Genomic DNA, 16,245 nt, shown 5'->3' with positions numbered 1-16,245 from the left:
GCAGACAAATATATCAGAATTAGAATATGAGTTGCAATCATGTGTTTATAACAAATGTGTGTTTGGACAAAAGTGATCTCAAAGGAAAACTAGATTGCTTTTCTAAGAGCACCTGTAGATAACATTCTTGCATCTTGGCCAGCATGATGACTGCTGACACACCATGTAGGAGGTAATACACCCAGTACATCTGTCCATAAAATTAGCTCTGTAGTGACAGCATGAACTCCAAAAAGAGTGCCCCAGCATGATGACTGCTGACACACCATGTAGGAGGTAATACACCCAGTACATCTGTCCATAAAATTAGCTCTGTAGTGACTGATGGTGCATTTCTATCCATGTTGGTTTGTTTCATTACTTTTTTCATATCTTTTGATTATTACAACTTTTGATTGTCTGATGCTTGTACGATGAAGGATCTACAGGTGCAGGATGATCAGGATGAAGATATGATGAAACTCATTAAGGTAATTACTTTGCTGTTACTGTTTTCTGTGGACTACCTGGCTCTCATTATTAATGGCTGGAATGTGCTGTATGATGGCAGCATTAGATTGAAATATAGTACTGAATTCCTCTTAATGTGAAAGTGTAATCTGTTTCTATCCTCAAATATTTTAAATTGCCAAATTTCCTCAAGAGATTTGCAGTTTTACACAGAATATGAATTTTAACAACGTTTGTTTAAATACATCATCAAACTAATGTGGGAATACCATATGAAGCCATTTTTGATGCTGTCCAGAAACTGGATGCTGGATGCTGCATCCCCCAATGCTACTACATTTATTTTGGGAACTTTTAACATTTGCACACTTAAACACAGACTTTGTAGATATAATCAATATGTGATCTGCTTAACATGGATGAACAAAATTATTGATTTTGCTGTATGACAATTCCAAATGCCTACTCATCCCTTGCAAGACCTCCACTGGGCAACTTCAATCACAACACAGTACATCTTAGGCCAATCTTTCAGCCAATGCAATCAGGGCAGCAGAGCGAATTGCACGGACTGTTCAACACTTTCAAAACAACTTCCCCGACGCTCCTAATTTCATCATGGGAGATTTCAACCACTGCTCCCTGCAGAAATCACTTACCAATTTCCATCAATATGTTACCTGCCCTACAAGGCATAATAGGGTATTGGACCTGTGTTACAGATTAGTTAAAGGAGCTTACAAATTCGATGTCAAAACACCATCGGGATCATCGGATCACAACGCTGTGCATTCGATTCCGATCTATAAAACGGCCGTGAAGAGAGGTAAAACCGAACGAAGAGTGGTGCCGGTCTAGACCGAGGACTCCATACAGCGACTGCAGGATTGCTACGAGTGCACAAACTGGGACACTGATCTCGATGAACTGACAGATGTAATCACCAGTTATGTTTCTTTTTTTGTGAAAATACTGTTATACCTCTGAAATCTTGCAACGTATATCCTAAGAATAAGCCCTGGGTGACCAAGTCTCTCAAGTCAGCTCTTGATCTGAAAAAAAAATATTTTCCATCAAAGTGATGCTGTTATGTTTAAGGAAACACAAAAGAGAGGTTAAGAAGGCTAAACGTAGGCATAAGGATAAAGTGGAGGAAGCAATGTGCCGGGGTATCTCATGCTCTGCATTGGAGGGTATTAGGTCTTTGGTGGGAATGCACAAGAATGGAAGCAGCAGTATTAATACATCTGGTAAATCAGACGCCGACATTGCCAGTGATCTGAAATAATTTTGTCTTTGGTTTGAAAAATAGTATTTTTCGGATGAAATTAGTGCATTCAGAGTTAGGATCTCTGATTGCCCATTTAGAATTGATGAGTCTAAGGTCTGTAAATGGTTCAGTCAGATTAAGGAGAGGAAGATTCCGGGTCCTGATTCGGTTGGGGGAAGAGTATTGAAAAGATGTGTTAGACAGCTGTGTGGCATCTTTTCTTTTATTTTCCAAATGTCATTAACCCAACAAATGGTTCCTAAAGTGTGGAAAGAATCAGTTGTTGTTTCACTACCTAAAGTCAAATCTGTTAGCATAGCCAGGTAGATCCTGAAGGATTCTGGGCAGAGTAGTGAAACCGTGTTCTAATGCCGTAAACCAGAAACCAGTCCAAAAGTTCAAAACACCAGAGTATGTACCAAAATACGAAACAAAGTCATAAACCAGGGAGACAGAAAGTCGAAGAGCCCGTATACCAATAAAGCAAAAAAAATCAAAACAGCAAGCCGAAAACCTAAATCCAAGAATCAAGGTCCAAGGTGAACAGCAATCTGAAAGCCAGGGGAAACGAGACAAAACGAGGATAAGAGCTGAGTACTTGGAGAGAAATGCCAAAAATACTGAGCAAAAGGATAATGACTAAGACTTCCTAAAACAGAGAAAGGCAGAGAATGTGAGGAATAAATGAGACAGGTGAATGGTCAGGTATTTTGGAAAGATCTTCTTAAAGGGGCCGGATGAGAAACTGGTAACAAAACAAAATCTCCCAGTTCACTCAATGATTACAAACCAGTAGTCCTGACCTCTCTGGTTATGAAAAGTTTTGATCAGATTGTGAAAAATGAGATTGTAGCCAAAGTAAAGGATCAGCTAGATTTTACTTTAGCTAGATTACAATTCACTTACAGGGCAGGTAGGGGGGTAGAAGGTAGAAGATGCTACAGCATGCCTTCTCAATCTTGTCCTCCAACACCTTGATGGAAACAAGACCCATGCTAGACTGCTGTTTGTGAATTTCTCCTCGGCATTTAATTGTAAACAGCCTCACCTACCGGCAAATAAGCTATTATCAAACTTTGGTCTTCAATCTTGTCAGCGGGATTACTGATTTCCTATCAGACAGAACTCAGAGGGTGAGAGACACTCATGTTTTATCCAACAAAAAGCATTCCTCTATTGGATCCCCCCAAATATGTGTATTATCTCCCTTACTCTTTGTGCTATAGACAAACGCTTGCTAGAGCTATCACCACTCAAGAAACATAATCAAACTTGCAGACAACTCTGTCATTGTTAGCCTGTTACAAGCAAATGAGTTGTCCCACAGACCAATCATTAATGAGTTTGCCACCTGGTATGAACAAAACTTCCTCAAGCTAAGACCAAAGACATGATAACTGACTTCAGGAAAAACACCCACACTCCCATCCTAACCTGCATCGGGGGAGTTTTGGTGGAGCTAGTAGAACAATGTAAGTACTTCTGGACTGTTCTGGACTCCAAGCTTAATTTCGAAGCAAATACTGACCTGATCCCCAGAAAAGGTCAACAGCGTCTGTTTTTCTTAAGGAAGCTTAAGTATTTTAAGTTCAATGATTCATTGTTGATTTTGTTCTATCAGTCCTTGCTTGAATCTGTTCTAACTTCTACCCTGATCTGCTGGTTTGACAACCTGAATCTGAGAAGCAAGAACAAACTGGAAAGCCTTGTGAAAGTATGTCAGAAGGTCATTGGTGCTGATCTTCCAGCCCTCTCCTCCATCTATCATTCACATGTTTTGCATAAAGCAAAATCCATTTGTGATGATCCTTCACACCCCTTGTTTAATAATTTCCAGTTCTAACTCCTATCAGAACGCAGATACCAACTCCCCACCTCCAAAACCAACAAATTTACGTTCTCATTCATACCTGTAGCCATGTCATTATTTAACACTTGACCTTCTATGGAAATATGTACAGTGTGTATATTGGTTTTCCTGTAGGTTTTTCTGTCCATCTGTACACCTACACTGCTGCTGTAAAACAACGTGCCCCTCAGGGGGTAATAAAGAACAGTCTCTCTCTCTAACCAAAAATTTCGAACAACTACTTAAAATGAAACTTTTTTCTTAAGGTTTCATAGAGCTCATGAGTGCTGTGCAAAAAGAGGTGAAAAAGAAGATCAGATCAGGAAAGCTAAGGATCAGTACAGATAAAAATATAGAGAATACTGTGACAATGGGTGAAACAGGGATGGCGTGGCAGGGTATTAAATCCATGGCCAATACTGCAGCACACTATATCTCTCAGGTAAAGGTTATGGTAATATGGTACCTGTGTTAAAATGGTATAGATAGGGCAACAGTTGGCAAATGATTTTAACATGTTTTACACCCATTTTGAATAAAACCTATAACCATTTTAGTTAATAGTGCTGAATTCCTAATGTCCAAAAAGTTGATTAAAATCAACAGCTCAGATTTATGTAGGCAGTTTAGGAGAATTCATGTAAGAAAGAGTGCAGATAATATATGTGGGAGAGTTCTGCAATCGTGTGCAGATCAGAGAACATTTTTAGTCTTATGTTCCTAAGATTTACTAGATTAGCTAGAGACTTCCATGTCTCTAATGTCATTCAAAGGTGCTAGAAAACAGTCTTTTTCTAAGCTGTTGTAAATGGAAGCTCCTGTAGTTGGTGAATCTCCAACATTTGCGAGTGGAATCAAGTCAAAAAGCAGTATCAAGGATACATCCTTGCTCAGCAGAATGGAAAAGAAATGTTTGACCAGATTACCATTGTTCAATTTGGTAAATTCAATGCATAGTGTGAGTCTAGGTCAATCACAGAATACATAAATAGTCCAAAGACAGTCTGCAGGTGTAGGTTTTAGCTCAAACCTGCAAGACAACCTTGCTAAACAGATTTCAAGAGATATGATTTGTGCTTACCTATTGAGGTACAAGTAGGTAATTAGCTTCCAACAACCTAAATGTTGCAAAAAGAAATTTAGGAAATAGCACAGAAGGAAAAAAAGTCTTTAGGTCAGGGGTTCCCAATCCTTGTCTTGGTGGTCCACACACTTGCTGTTTTTATTCCACCTGAATTAGATCATTGAAGCCTTAATTGACCTAAGACATTGCTAAGGATTATTGCAATATTGGTTTCTAGTCACTCATTTGGTATTTTATTTCACTTTGAAAATACAATGGTTAAAGCTTCAACATCAATCTTATCAATAAGTCTGTGAAGGGTTTAATTGTGTAACTGAATGCTCAGCTGGAACAGAAACCAACAGGTCTGTGGGTCACCAGAATCAGGGCTGGGAACCACTGCCTTAGGAATTAGAAACAGATTTCTTGACAGAACAGGGGATTTTACTTAGCCCAGGAAGACTTTTGTTACCATGTGCTATATTGTTAACATTATCCATCTCTGACAGAAATATAAAACTGAAGCAAGGAAAAGGAAAGTTCTTTCAAATATACTCTGAAATAAAATGTTTCAAAAGATGACTGAGGATGCTGAGACTTTAAATTATTGAGGTCAGGATCACAGCTAACATGAATTTGTATCAGAAAATACTTACCAGATACCTCCAGTGTAACAGCATTGCTGGTTTCAGAATGAAGTGAACGTCTATTGTGTTGACCTCTACAGGTATAGCTCCCCTTATTTGATTGAGATGCAAAAGGGATTGTGTATCTGTTTCCTTTATTGCTGTTGAAATCAGATTTGTCTACAGCAAGCTTCTGTCCATCTCTGTACCAGTCATAGGTCCACTCAGTAGAGTTAATACAACATTTTAGAAAAATTATTTCTCCAGTGTAGAATTCTGTCCATGCAGTCTCAAGGCTTAGCACAGGTTTAGGTATAGCTGTGAATATTGAAGGGTTAGAAAAGCTGTGTAAGAGTGAGTATAGATTTTAGACAAGACAAGTACACATGGGATTTATATAATGGTAAAACATCCTATAACAGTTCCATGCTCAGGTACTGTAACTTTTCATTTTAGGTTATCTTAGTTGCCAGCTGTTATATTGTCTTACAAACTCACAACTGACAACCCAGTGAAGCTCAGCAGGTGTGAGCCTGGCTAGCACCTGGATGGGAGACCTCCTGGAAAAGCTAAAATTGTTGCTGAAAGAGGTGTCAGCAGGGCTAGTAGGGGGTGCTCACCCTGCAGTCTGTGTGGATCCTAATGACCCAGTATGGTGATGGGGTCCTGACTCTCCGTGGTTATTAAAAGTCCCAGGGTATTTTTTGAAAAGAGTAGGGGTGTTACCCTGACATCCTGGCCAAATTTCAAAATTATACAAAAGTATAAGGAATTATTATTTTTTATAATTAGGTTCTCATTTCTCAATGGAAGGGCTCTAAAAATATGCATTAAAACTGAATAAAATGTTAAACTTATAATGCTGAAATTTTATTTAATACCTTGACATTTCAACTTAAATTGAGATTTGACTTTTAAACTTAAAATGCAGATTTAGTATAGTTCTAGGGAAAATATATTTAATGAACATGGAGGCAGACATAAGATTTAGAGCTCCTATACAGTATGTGCCTCATTAAATCAATTAGCGCCAATGAGAAGGCAAAGAAGTTATTCATGGATACACTTCAATCAATGGGAAAAAAGATGAATTAATACTAAGTCATGTTCTAATAAATACATTCTCACTACATAATAGTATGAGATGATAAGAAAGATTCTGCACATGAAATTACCTATAAATGTTTACTAGCAGGGTATGATTATGGGTCTGCTACTAAAGACCACCACGTAGTTGGCCTCAAGCAATAAATGTGTAAATATACTGTACAGTAGGTGTCTCTCAAACAAAAGTGAAAATAATTGTTTTATTTTATATTACAGGTGATTATCTCCTAAATTAGCAAAGTAAAAGTAAAAAGTAAAAGCCCACACAGTATATAACAAGGCTATGTCAGCCCATTCATACAATAACACATTTTATGAGGAAATATAAATATTTAGCTGTGCACAATCTTTTGGGGGTGTTTTCAAACAATTTATGTATGTCTTTTTGTAAATATCTGAAGAAGAAACAACTGTCTCCATTTGCTTTCCACAGCTGCATAACTTGCATGGAATTGAAAAGGAAAAATTTGATTTTAACTTATTAATTTCAAAAGCTTTTTTTTTCACAGCACAGTATTCTTTTCCCTCCTAACCAAAAATACTACAAAAGAACATTAAAACAACTTAAAGCAGGATATTTTGGACCTATCACAAACTAGTAAGCTAGGTAATTTCTAATTGCAACAAACTACTGAAATTCAATCTTCAAACTTTCAAACTGTTGAAATTGAAAAACAAATCAGCACCTTTCTAGGCAGAAAAACTGAACACACGAGAAGTTCCAAATATAGTGGCAGCTTAATACTGAAATGGTATTGTTACATCATAATTATTTTACGCTTCTTAAAATTCTATATAATACAACTTTTGGACATCTATTGTAAAAATCAGTTAAAATTCAAATATACTGTTTCAATCGGATCCGATATAAACTTTATTCACCCCAGGAGGGCAATTAAGCAGCAAGCGGTGCAACATACAACACATGACAAAACAAACAAAAAAATGTTAAGAAAAAGTATACATAGGTACTGTATAACAGCAAAAGGCAGTTTGCTGCTGATCAGAGTAACCTGCAATTCCTGCATGGTAGAACAACAAAAATGGTTAATCTTTAGTACCGTACTAGAATACAATCAACTGAAGAATTTTATCCTGCAGTTTTTTTTTCATTGCAATCGAGCATGATTCTAGACATGATCCCAAAATTGTACAGTACTAGTTAGCGTTCTACATAGCACACAGCTCTGTAATAAATCCACAAGTTCATTGCAATTGATTCAAAGTAACCAATGTCAACCCTTCTATTATTGATCATTATGTTTTTATAAGAACAAAATTGAGAAAGATGTTATGGTCTTTCAATTTATTTCAGGTTAAAAATAGGGGAACACTGAGGTATAGAAATGCATTCTCTGAACTGTTTTTGTTGGAGAAATAAATCATCGCTTCATTTTTTATTTAATGGAAAAACATGAAGAAACTTTTGAATCTGGAGAATGTCATAGAAAACAAAATGAAGAAAATGAGAATTCACTCCCTTTCTTGAGGTGAACTGAATCACTGATAAAATGAAGCAAAGTTAAAAAAAAACACTTACAAGTCAACTGCAGTGTAACAGCATTGCTAGTTGCAGAGTAAACTGATTTTCTGCTGCGATGACCTCTGCAGGCATAGTTCCCCCTGTCTGACTGAGCAGTAGACAGGATTGTGTATCTGTTTCCATTGATGCTGTTGGAACTGGCTCTGTCTACAAGAAGCTCCTCTCCATCTCTGTACCATTCATAGATCCACTTAGAGCCCAATTGAATGTCACACCTCATAGTCACACTTTCCGTGATAAATACCTCCATCCATCCAAGCTCCAGAGTCAGCACAGATTTAGGAGGACCTGCAACCATGAAGAAATTAAATAAATAAAAATAAAATAAAATCTAAGAGGACCAATATAAAGGTCAAAACCTGTATAGAGTTATGTACAGTATGAGCACAAGAACAGTTAAAAACAAGAATGGACCATTCATGCCAACTAGATTGTTTTATTTCTTGATGAAAACCACAGGTGTCTGTTTTAAACAACATGACTGGGCACCATGTTCTATACTCCCCAAACCTTTTTGAAGTGCCTACTGTTCTCGTTTTTAAAAGAAGTCCCATATAGTTTCCATTTGTATTATTGGGTCCCCGGTTAATTCTGAAGACTTCATCAATTCCTTTGTGGATAATGAATACTTTTATACTGTAATTTGCCCCCTCAATGTCTTGAGCTCAGAAATGTACTGTGTCTAGTTGCACATATATAAACTGATTACAGAACAGAATCAACTTTCTTGTAACCTGTTGACCACAATTATATTCTAATTCAAAATCATGTACAGTTGTAAGAAAAAGTTTGTGAACCCTTTGGAATCATCTGTATTCTTGCATTAATTGCTGCTTAAGTGTGATATGATCTTCATCTCTGTCATAATAGTTAAACATTATTAATTACATTATCTGATTAAACAAATAACACATGAACATTTGTTTTTTTTCTTGTCTATATTGAACACATTGTTTATATTTGCTGTTTATACTGGAAAAAGTGTAGTATGTGAACCTTTAAGATAATTACCTCTATTAAAGGGGATAATTGGAGTCTTAGACAACTAATCAATTAGATGACATTCAGGTGGGTGCTTGAGGTGCCCTGACCATTAAATAACCTATCAAGTGTGATTAGCAACAGAGTCTCTCTTTACAATACAGATTTGCCAGTGAATCATGCCCTGATCGAAAGAGGTTTCAGAGGACCACAAAATAAGAGTTGATACTTATAATCCTGGAAAGGGTTAGAAACACATTCCCATCAATCCACAAAATCAGCACCATTGCTAAGCTCCCAAGGAGTGGTCAAAAACAGAAATCATTGCAAGGGTGAGCTATACAGTGCTCAAGGAGGTGACAAAGGACCCTAGGGTAACCTAAGGTTCAGACCTAAGGATCTGTAGGTATTTCTTGCACTGGGTAATGTTCATGAGTCCAGAATAAGAAAAGATAAGATAACTTCATGGGTGGATACCATGGAGGAAAACACTGCTATCAGAAAAAAAATATTGTGGTCCGTCTCAAGTTTGCCAAAGACCACCAGATGTTCTACTGGGAACAATGTTCTGTGGACAGACGAAACAAAAGTGGAACATTTTGGCATAAATACACAACATTATGTATGGAGGAAACAAAACACTATACCAACAGGAAAACCTCATCTCAAACGTAAAGCGTGTTGGAGGGAGCATCATGGTTTGGGGCTGCTTTTCCATCTCTGGGCTGGATGGCTTGCAATCAAATCATTGAACAATGAATTCCAAATTGCACAGGAGAATGTCAAGGTATCCGTCATTGATCTTAAGCTGAAGAAGGTAGGTCATGCAGCATGACAGATCCTAAAACCAGGAGTAAATCTACAATAGAATGGCTTAAACAGAGGAAATATCACATTTTGGAAGTGAAAGACAGAGCCCTGACATTAACGCAATTAAAATTCTGTGGCATGATCTGAAGCAAGCCGTTCATGTAACACATCCCCAAAATATAAATGAACTGATACAGTTCTGTAAAGATGAATTGGCCAAAATACCAACAGACCAATGTGAAGGACTGATCAGCAGCTACTGGAAATGTTTGGTCGAGGTCATTGCTGCTAAAGGAGATTCCAGCTGATACTAAATATGAAGGTTCACGAATGTTTCCCTGCATAGACAGTGAATGTTAAAACAGTATATACAAATTCAGATATGAAAAAGTACAATTGTGTGTGTTATTTGTTCAATCAGACTGTGTTTATCTATTGTTATTTCTGTAGATAAGACCAGATCACACTTTTTAGGAGCAATTAATGTTAATCAATTCATAACATTTTTCTCATAACTGCATAGTGTTTTAAATGTGTAAAGTAAACTTTTAACATAACATCCCTTGAATTGAATTATATTATAATATCTACAGTATATATCATAAAATTCTATTTGTCTTTTGTATTGCTTTCACAGATCGTCTGAACATGAGGATGAAATACTGTATATGGTTCTACAGGTACTTCAGCACAGGAGAGTGCAGTGGCAGAGTATGGGTGTCACCACTGGTAGTTTCAAGATGTATTGAAAACCATGGATGAACCCAATTTCTGCTGATTCTCCTCCTATAAACCTCTGGTGGGAGCTTCTGTAATCAGAACTTCCCACTAGAGAACTTGTCCCAAGGAGACACTTAAAGCAAGGTTGCTTGAGTCTAATCACCACTGCAGGACTCATGTCACGATCCGGTTCTTTCCGGGCTCTATGCGGACGACACGATCCAGAATTGTGAAGACACAAGGGGAAAAATGGTCATGCAGGAAAAGGGTCTGGAGACAGGGGGCGTGTCCGGGGAGTGCTGGTGGTCCGGGGAGGTGTGGCCGATGCAAACAACCCATGTAAAGTCCAAACGGGGAATCCAACACAAAAGCAAGAGTCCTTAACCAGGCAATCCATTCGGGGGTTAAAACCATGAACCGGGTCGGGACCGGCAAAGGGAGGGGAATCAGGAACTGAAGGTTAAAAACATAACGGAGCCAGACCCAGCAGGACCCGGGCTCTCACGATGCGGAAATCAATGAGAAGCCCCGGATGACGTCTGCATCTGGCTTATAAGGTGGAACAGAAGAGGGGCTGGAATAAAGAACAGGTGTGGGTAATGGGACAGAACGAGGAAGGGCTGGAGTGCCCTTAAGAGGAGGAGTGACAATCGTTACAACTCATTGGTAAGACTGTGATGTTTTGAGGCTCTACTAGCTGTGATAATTGGATTCAATGACATCACAAACGCATACACTGTGAGGACCTGTAACCCTGTTGCCATGAGACCAGTGATTATTTTCAAAGCCGGATTGGTATCATGCTTTCATGCGCCAGCAGCCATGTCTCCCTGCAACTTACAATTGGCAACCCACTGAAGCTCAGCAGGTGTGAGCCTGGTCAGTACCTGTATGGGAGACCTCCTGAGAAAAACTAAGGTTGCTGCTGGAAGAGGTGTTAGTGAGGCCAGCAGGGGGCACTCACCCTGCGGTCCATGTGGGTCCTAATGCCCCAGTAGAGTGACGGGGACACTATACTGTAAACAAGCGCCGTCTTTCGGATGAGACGTAAAACTGAGGTTCTGACTCTCTGTGGTCATTAAAAATCCCTGGGTGTTTCTTGAAAAGAGTAGGGGTGTAACCCCGGCGTCCTGGCCAAATTTCCCATGCCTCCTAATAATCCCCCTCTATGAATTGGCTACATTACTTTGTTCTCCTCCCCCCGACGGCAGGCGGAGCGACGCGCCGGTTGGAGTATTCTCGGTCACATTTAATGGCAATGTCAGCTCAAAGATTTGGTTCAAACCACCAAATAGAGACGGGCGTGCCGACAAGCGGACCCTGCTGAAGTCTATTGACTTTTTCCTGAGAAGATGAGAGTGAGCTTCTATGAGTTTTACTCATCAATGTCTTTAAACTTAGTGTAAATTGAAGACATTTTCACACAAGCATGAAAGTTGATTTAATGTATTAAGAAGTCTGAATATTAACATTTGTAAATGGAGTTTTTTAAAGGGAGATATAACCAAATAACAAAGTATATGCTAAATGTATGAATATTATTACCCCCAAATAAAATGTATCACTGTATACTGTACTTGTCTTTCATCTTATTTTACCTTCTCTTTCATAATCTCATGATCACAAATACAAGTATACTTTGCACTCCAATACTTTGTGAAGGTGTTTTGACATTGTTGCTCAGAGCACCCTGTCAAGACTCTGAATGCATTATTTACAGTATTTTCTGCTACAGTGCTGTGATCCTACTAATAATGTTGGCTGTAAATGAGAAGTTTTTTCAGTTGATGAATTTATTTAGTTCATTGACTTTTTTGGCTGATTTTTTCAGTACAGTGTGTGCACTCTCAAATACACATTTCAACATCTTGATTAATTACTGCTAAAGAAAATGAATTTGATCATTTATAAGCAAAAACACAGATTTGATATTGTACATGCCTACATCCTGGTCAGTTGTGAGTTTACTGTAAGGTGGTAACTTTTTTGGAAAATAAAGATACAGTTGAGATATATGCAATTTGCTTTATTAGAGGTGTGACTTAAATTACAATGTACATAAAGAAATTACACAGAAGAACTAATTACAAAATCAATTTAGCTCAGACACTAAGAATACACTGTAACACCAGTCTGCAGTTAGTGACGTACATGTACTGGTCAAGCCGCTCAGGGCTGAAAAAGCAGAACCAAATTTAGGACATAGGACAGTTTCAGGTGTACAGTTACCCACTTAATCTTCATTCTGTTTCTCACAGAACAACCTAAACCACTAACTTACACATGAGCAGAAATATGGAGAATTAAAACATTAATATAAACATGATGAATGTGAAGATGTTAATATTCCTACAGTATATGGTAGAGAATGTGATCAATCTATAATTTCTATTTTTTCTTTTTGCACACCAAACATTTTCTAACCTATTACCCATTAGAATGTTTGAAAGAAAAAAAATATTCAGATTCTAGCTTGATGTGAAGATTTAGATCAACAGGCTACAGCTGAAAACTACAGTACTTCCATTTACAGGCTGCATTGGAGCAAGAAGAACTTAATTTTGTCCAGTGATGTTTATACTGTGAAATCTTTCTTGTCTGTTAGGAAAATAAAAGAAACAATAGGTGGGAATGGTTGATTATTAAAATAATGGGAAATCTGATGGACAAAGGGGAAGCATGAAAGACAATAATACTTTGTATTCTAAAGATTTACAGATTTCCGTTGGTTATTGAGTGTTGGGAGAATATGTGAGTTCAGTCCTGTCTGGATTCTCTAGCTCTCTCAAAGAGCATGAAGAGATGCTGCTTAGATTAATCTATGGAAGCCTGCCATGAAGAAAAAAAAATGCATTAGAACAAGGTAATAGTGCTTTTAAACAAGATAACATTGAGTTTAATACTTATTACATTTTAAATGTGCTAATATTGCATTTAAATGCAATACATGGTTTGGTGCAGGCTAAAATGCTACTGCTAAATAAATAGAGGTTTCCTCATTAAAGGGCCTGATTGTGTACTTAGTTTTCTAAATCCAGCCTATTGAAATGTCATTGTTACCCCACCCAATGCCCTGTCGCATTACAATGAAAATTGACAGGAAAAGGTTTGGGGTGATAAGCTGGGGGGCGCTCCTCTTCCTCTATTATTCAATTTTTGAATTGTTGTAACAGAAAAAATAAGGTTCTGGATCCCGAGATGAAGCTAAACAGATGAGTTTATTGCATGCAAGGAACAATAAAGCCAAAGTCTTGTTTCCCGCAAGAAACAACAAAACCGAAATATTGTTCAATGTGCCGGTACAAACTTTTAGTTTATATAGTATTTTCTTTCCGCTTCTGACGTCACTTGTTATTATGGTAAAGAGGGGTCATGGTATTTGGCCAGTTAAGAGACCCTGGCCAAATGGTCAGTTTAAGATTACATCCCCAGCGGGCTCCTAGCTTGCATCTGGAATCCTTATCAGTTAACCCCCTTTCCTGCCATAAATTCCAGCTTGTTGTTTAGAAGTCTAAACCTCATACAGAAAAGGATTTAATTTAAACCCGTTTTCACATCTTTCCTCATATGCTATCAACTATAACACTCATGTCTAAAGTTGTGGGTTCCCTTCACCTCCCTCCTCCTACTCTTTCTTTCATATTGCTTTTGCATCCAGGTTCCCTCTGAAGTTAATCTCACTTCTCCAATCTCAGGTCAGCAGCACCACCTTGACCCCTCCTGGAGAGGTTCTCACACTGTTCTAAGCAGTTCTAACCTACTAATTCTCCTCCTCTCGGTTCCCTAAGGGTAAGGTACACAAGACAGCAGCTCCCAAAGTGGTTCTTGGTGTGTCTGGGGACTTCACTTCTTTCTCAAGAGTCAATTCAATTCTTTCTCTTCATTCTCCACCCCTGGGGCAGCTGCTCTGAGAATTATTCCTCCGGTCAAGGGGTACTTTCTTTCATGGGGTTCTTTCTTTTTCCCCCTTGAGGGATTTGTGCCCAGTCACGAGGCAGTGCCTTAAAAAGCAACTTTCAGCAAGTTAGGGGTCTACCTCCTCCTTTGTATTCAGAGGTCCGAGGCCAGTTATGAGTCAGCACCTCTCAAGTGACTCTCAGTAAATCATGGAAGTCTTCCTCTTCCTTATCTACCCCTGAGGATCCAGCTCCCAGTCATGAGGCAGCACCTCTCAAGCAACTATCAGTGAGTCAGGGTGTTTTCATGCCCTGGGGGCTGCTGAGCCAGCCAACCCATTAGGACCAGCATGATCCGAGTGCTTCTTTTCTGTATTTAATACTTTTTATCTTTCATTCTGATTTACAAAATACTATTTATATTACTAATAAGCATTTGCTGGCAGGCACAGCCAGGAATAAACCTGCAGCCAGTCTGACAGGACAATAACAAGAATATACAGTATATGCCCTTAAAAAAGATATACTGTATGACACTGGTATTATACTTTCCAGATGATTTCTTCATACATTTAATTGAGGTATTTTTAAAATATTTTGGATATGCCAAGATATTTGCTTCTTTACAAAAACAGAGTACCAACAGCAAAATAATTGTGTCTAAATTTCACATTTTATTATATCTATAATGACAGTACTGATCCTGCCGTAAGAACCTCTCAGAAACCTTCAGATGAGGTATGAGATAGACTTTTTCCTGAGAAGATGAGAGTGAGCTTCTATGAGTTTTACTCATCAATGTTTTTAAACTTAGTGTAAATTGAAGACATTTTCACACAAGCATGAACGTTGTTTTAATGTATTAAGAAGTCTGAACATTAACATTGTAAATTGAGTTTTTTAAAGGGAGATATAACCAAATAACAAAGTATATACTGTACTAAATGTATGAATATAATTACCCCAAAATAAAATGTATCACTGTATACTGTACTTGTCTTTCATAATCGTCTTTAACCTTCTCTTTCATAATCTTATGATCACAAATACAAGAATACTTTGCACTCCAATACTTTGTGAAGGTTCTTTGACTTTGTTGCTCAGAGCACCCTTTCAAGACTAAATGCATTATTGTTTCCCTGAAAAGATCTTGGCTCAATTTTGATTACAAACCCTAACAGACAGCTTTCAGGTTTGCAGTTTATCAAACAATTCTGGGACTAAAGAATGTATACAGTACCAAATGAAACCACAAAAGTGGTGACCCTTGGGTTTGACTGATGCTCTTCTATTCTGGTTTTAAAGGCAAATATAGACATGCAGAAGCTTACAGTAACTGTGATGTTATCAAATGAGAATGGTTTTCAGCCTACAGTCTGCTGGTAAATTAGAATGCTAACAGAAAAGGCTCTTAGAACTCTCAACACTGTGCTCACAACTACATAGAAATATTTTTGTTGAGCAGCTTTTTTCCCTGTCTTTAGGTGTTATTGACTTCCCTCTAAATAAGATGGCTTGTGAGTCCTGAGCATACCAAATCTCCAAATGTAATAAAGACTGTGGTGCCAGCAGTCTTGATTCAGTAAACTCTGCTCAAGTAAATTCTGAGACTACACAAGTTTTTACTTTACAAATAACCCAATGCTAGCTAACATTAAATAACTTTTAATGAAAATCTTAAATAATAACAAAAATCCTTCTTTTCATTATGGGTTATTCAAACTGTAACAGATGAAACATTGTGGCAAAGATGACAAAGCAAATATCACATAGTGCGTAGGACATCATAGATCACTGACAAAAATCCCATATAAATGTATTTCTGAGTTTGCAAAATAAGAAATTGCGAAAACAAATAATACTTTCTTAAAAATAATAAGATATAGAAATCTTAAAAGCATTGCACAGAACAAAGTAATATTTAACATAA

At 37.8% G+C, this 16,245-nt stretch overlaps 1 protein-coding gene across 1 annotated transcript in view; it reads left to right on the top strand.

Moving 5' to 3' along the window:
• The first annotated feature begins 413 nt into the window (after positions 1-413).
• The window catches only part of LOC148830774 (Fc receptor-like protein 5), a 142,416-nt gene continuing 126,584 nt past the window's right edge, over positions 414-16,245 (top strand). The window contains exon 1 of the mRNA XM_088919975.1: positions 414-470. Coding sequence (XP_088776101.1) covers positions 414-470 — 57 coding nt within the window. The remainder of the gene's footprint in view (positions 471-16,245) is intronic.

This window comes from Atractosteus spatula, chromosome 7 (assembly GCF_055471065.1).
Source record: "Atractosteus spatula isolate fAtrSpa1 chromosome 7, fAtrSpa1.hap1, whole genome shotgun sequence".
In the NCBI taxonomy this organism is placed as follows: domain Eukaryota; kingdom Metazoa; phylum Chordata; class Actinopteri; order Semionotiformes; family Lepisosteidae; genus Atractosteus; species Atractosteus spatula.
This window is presented reverse-complemented; position numbering and strand designations above follow the sequence as displayed.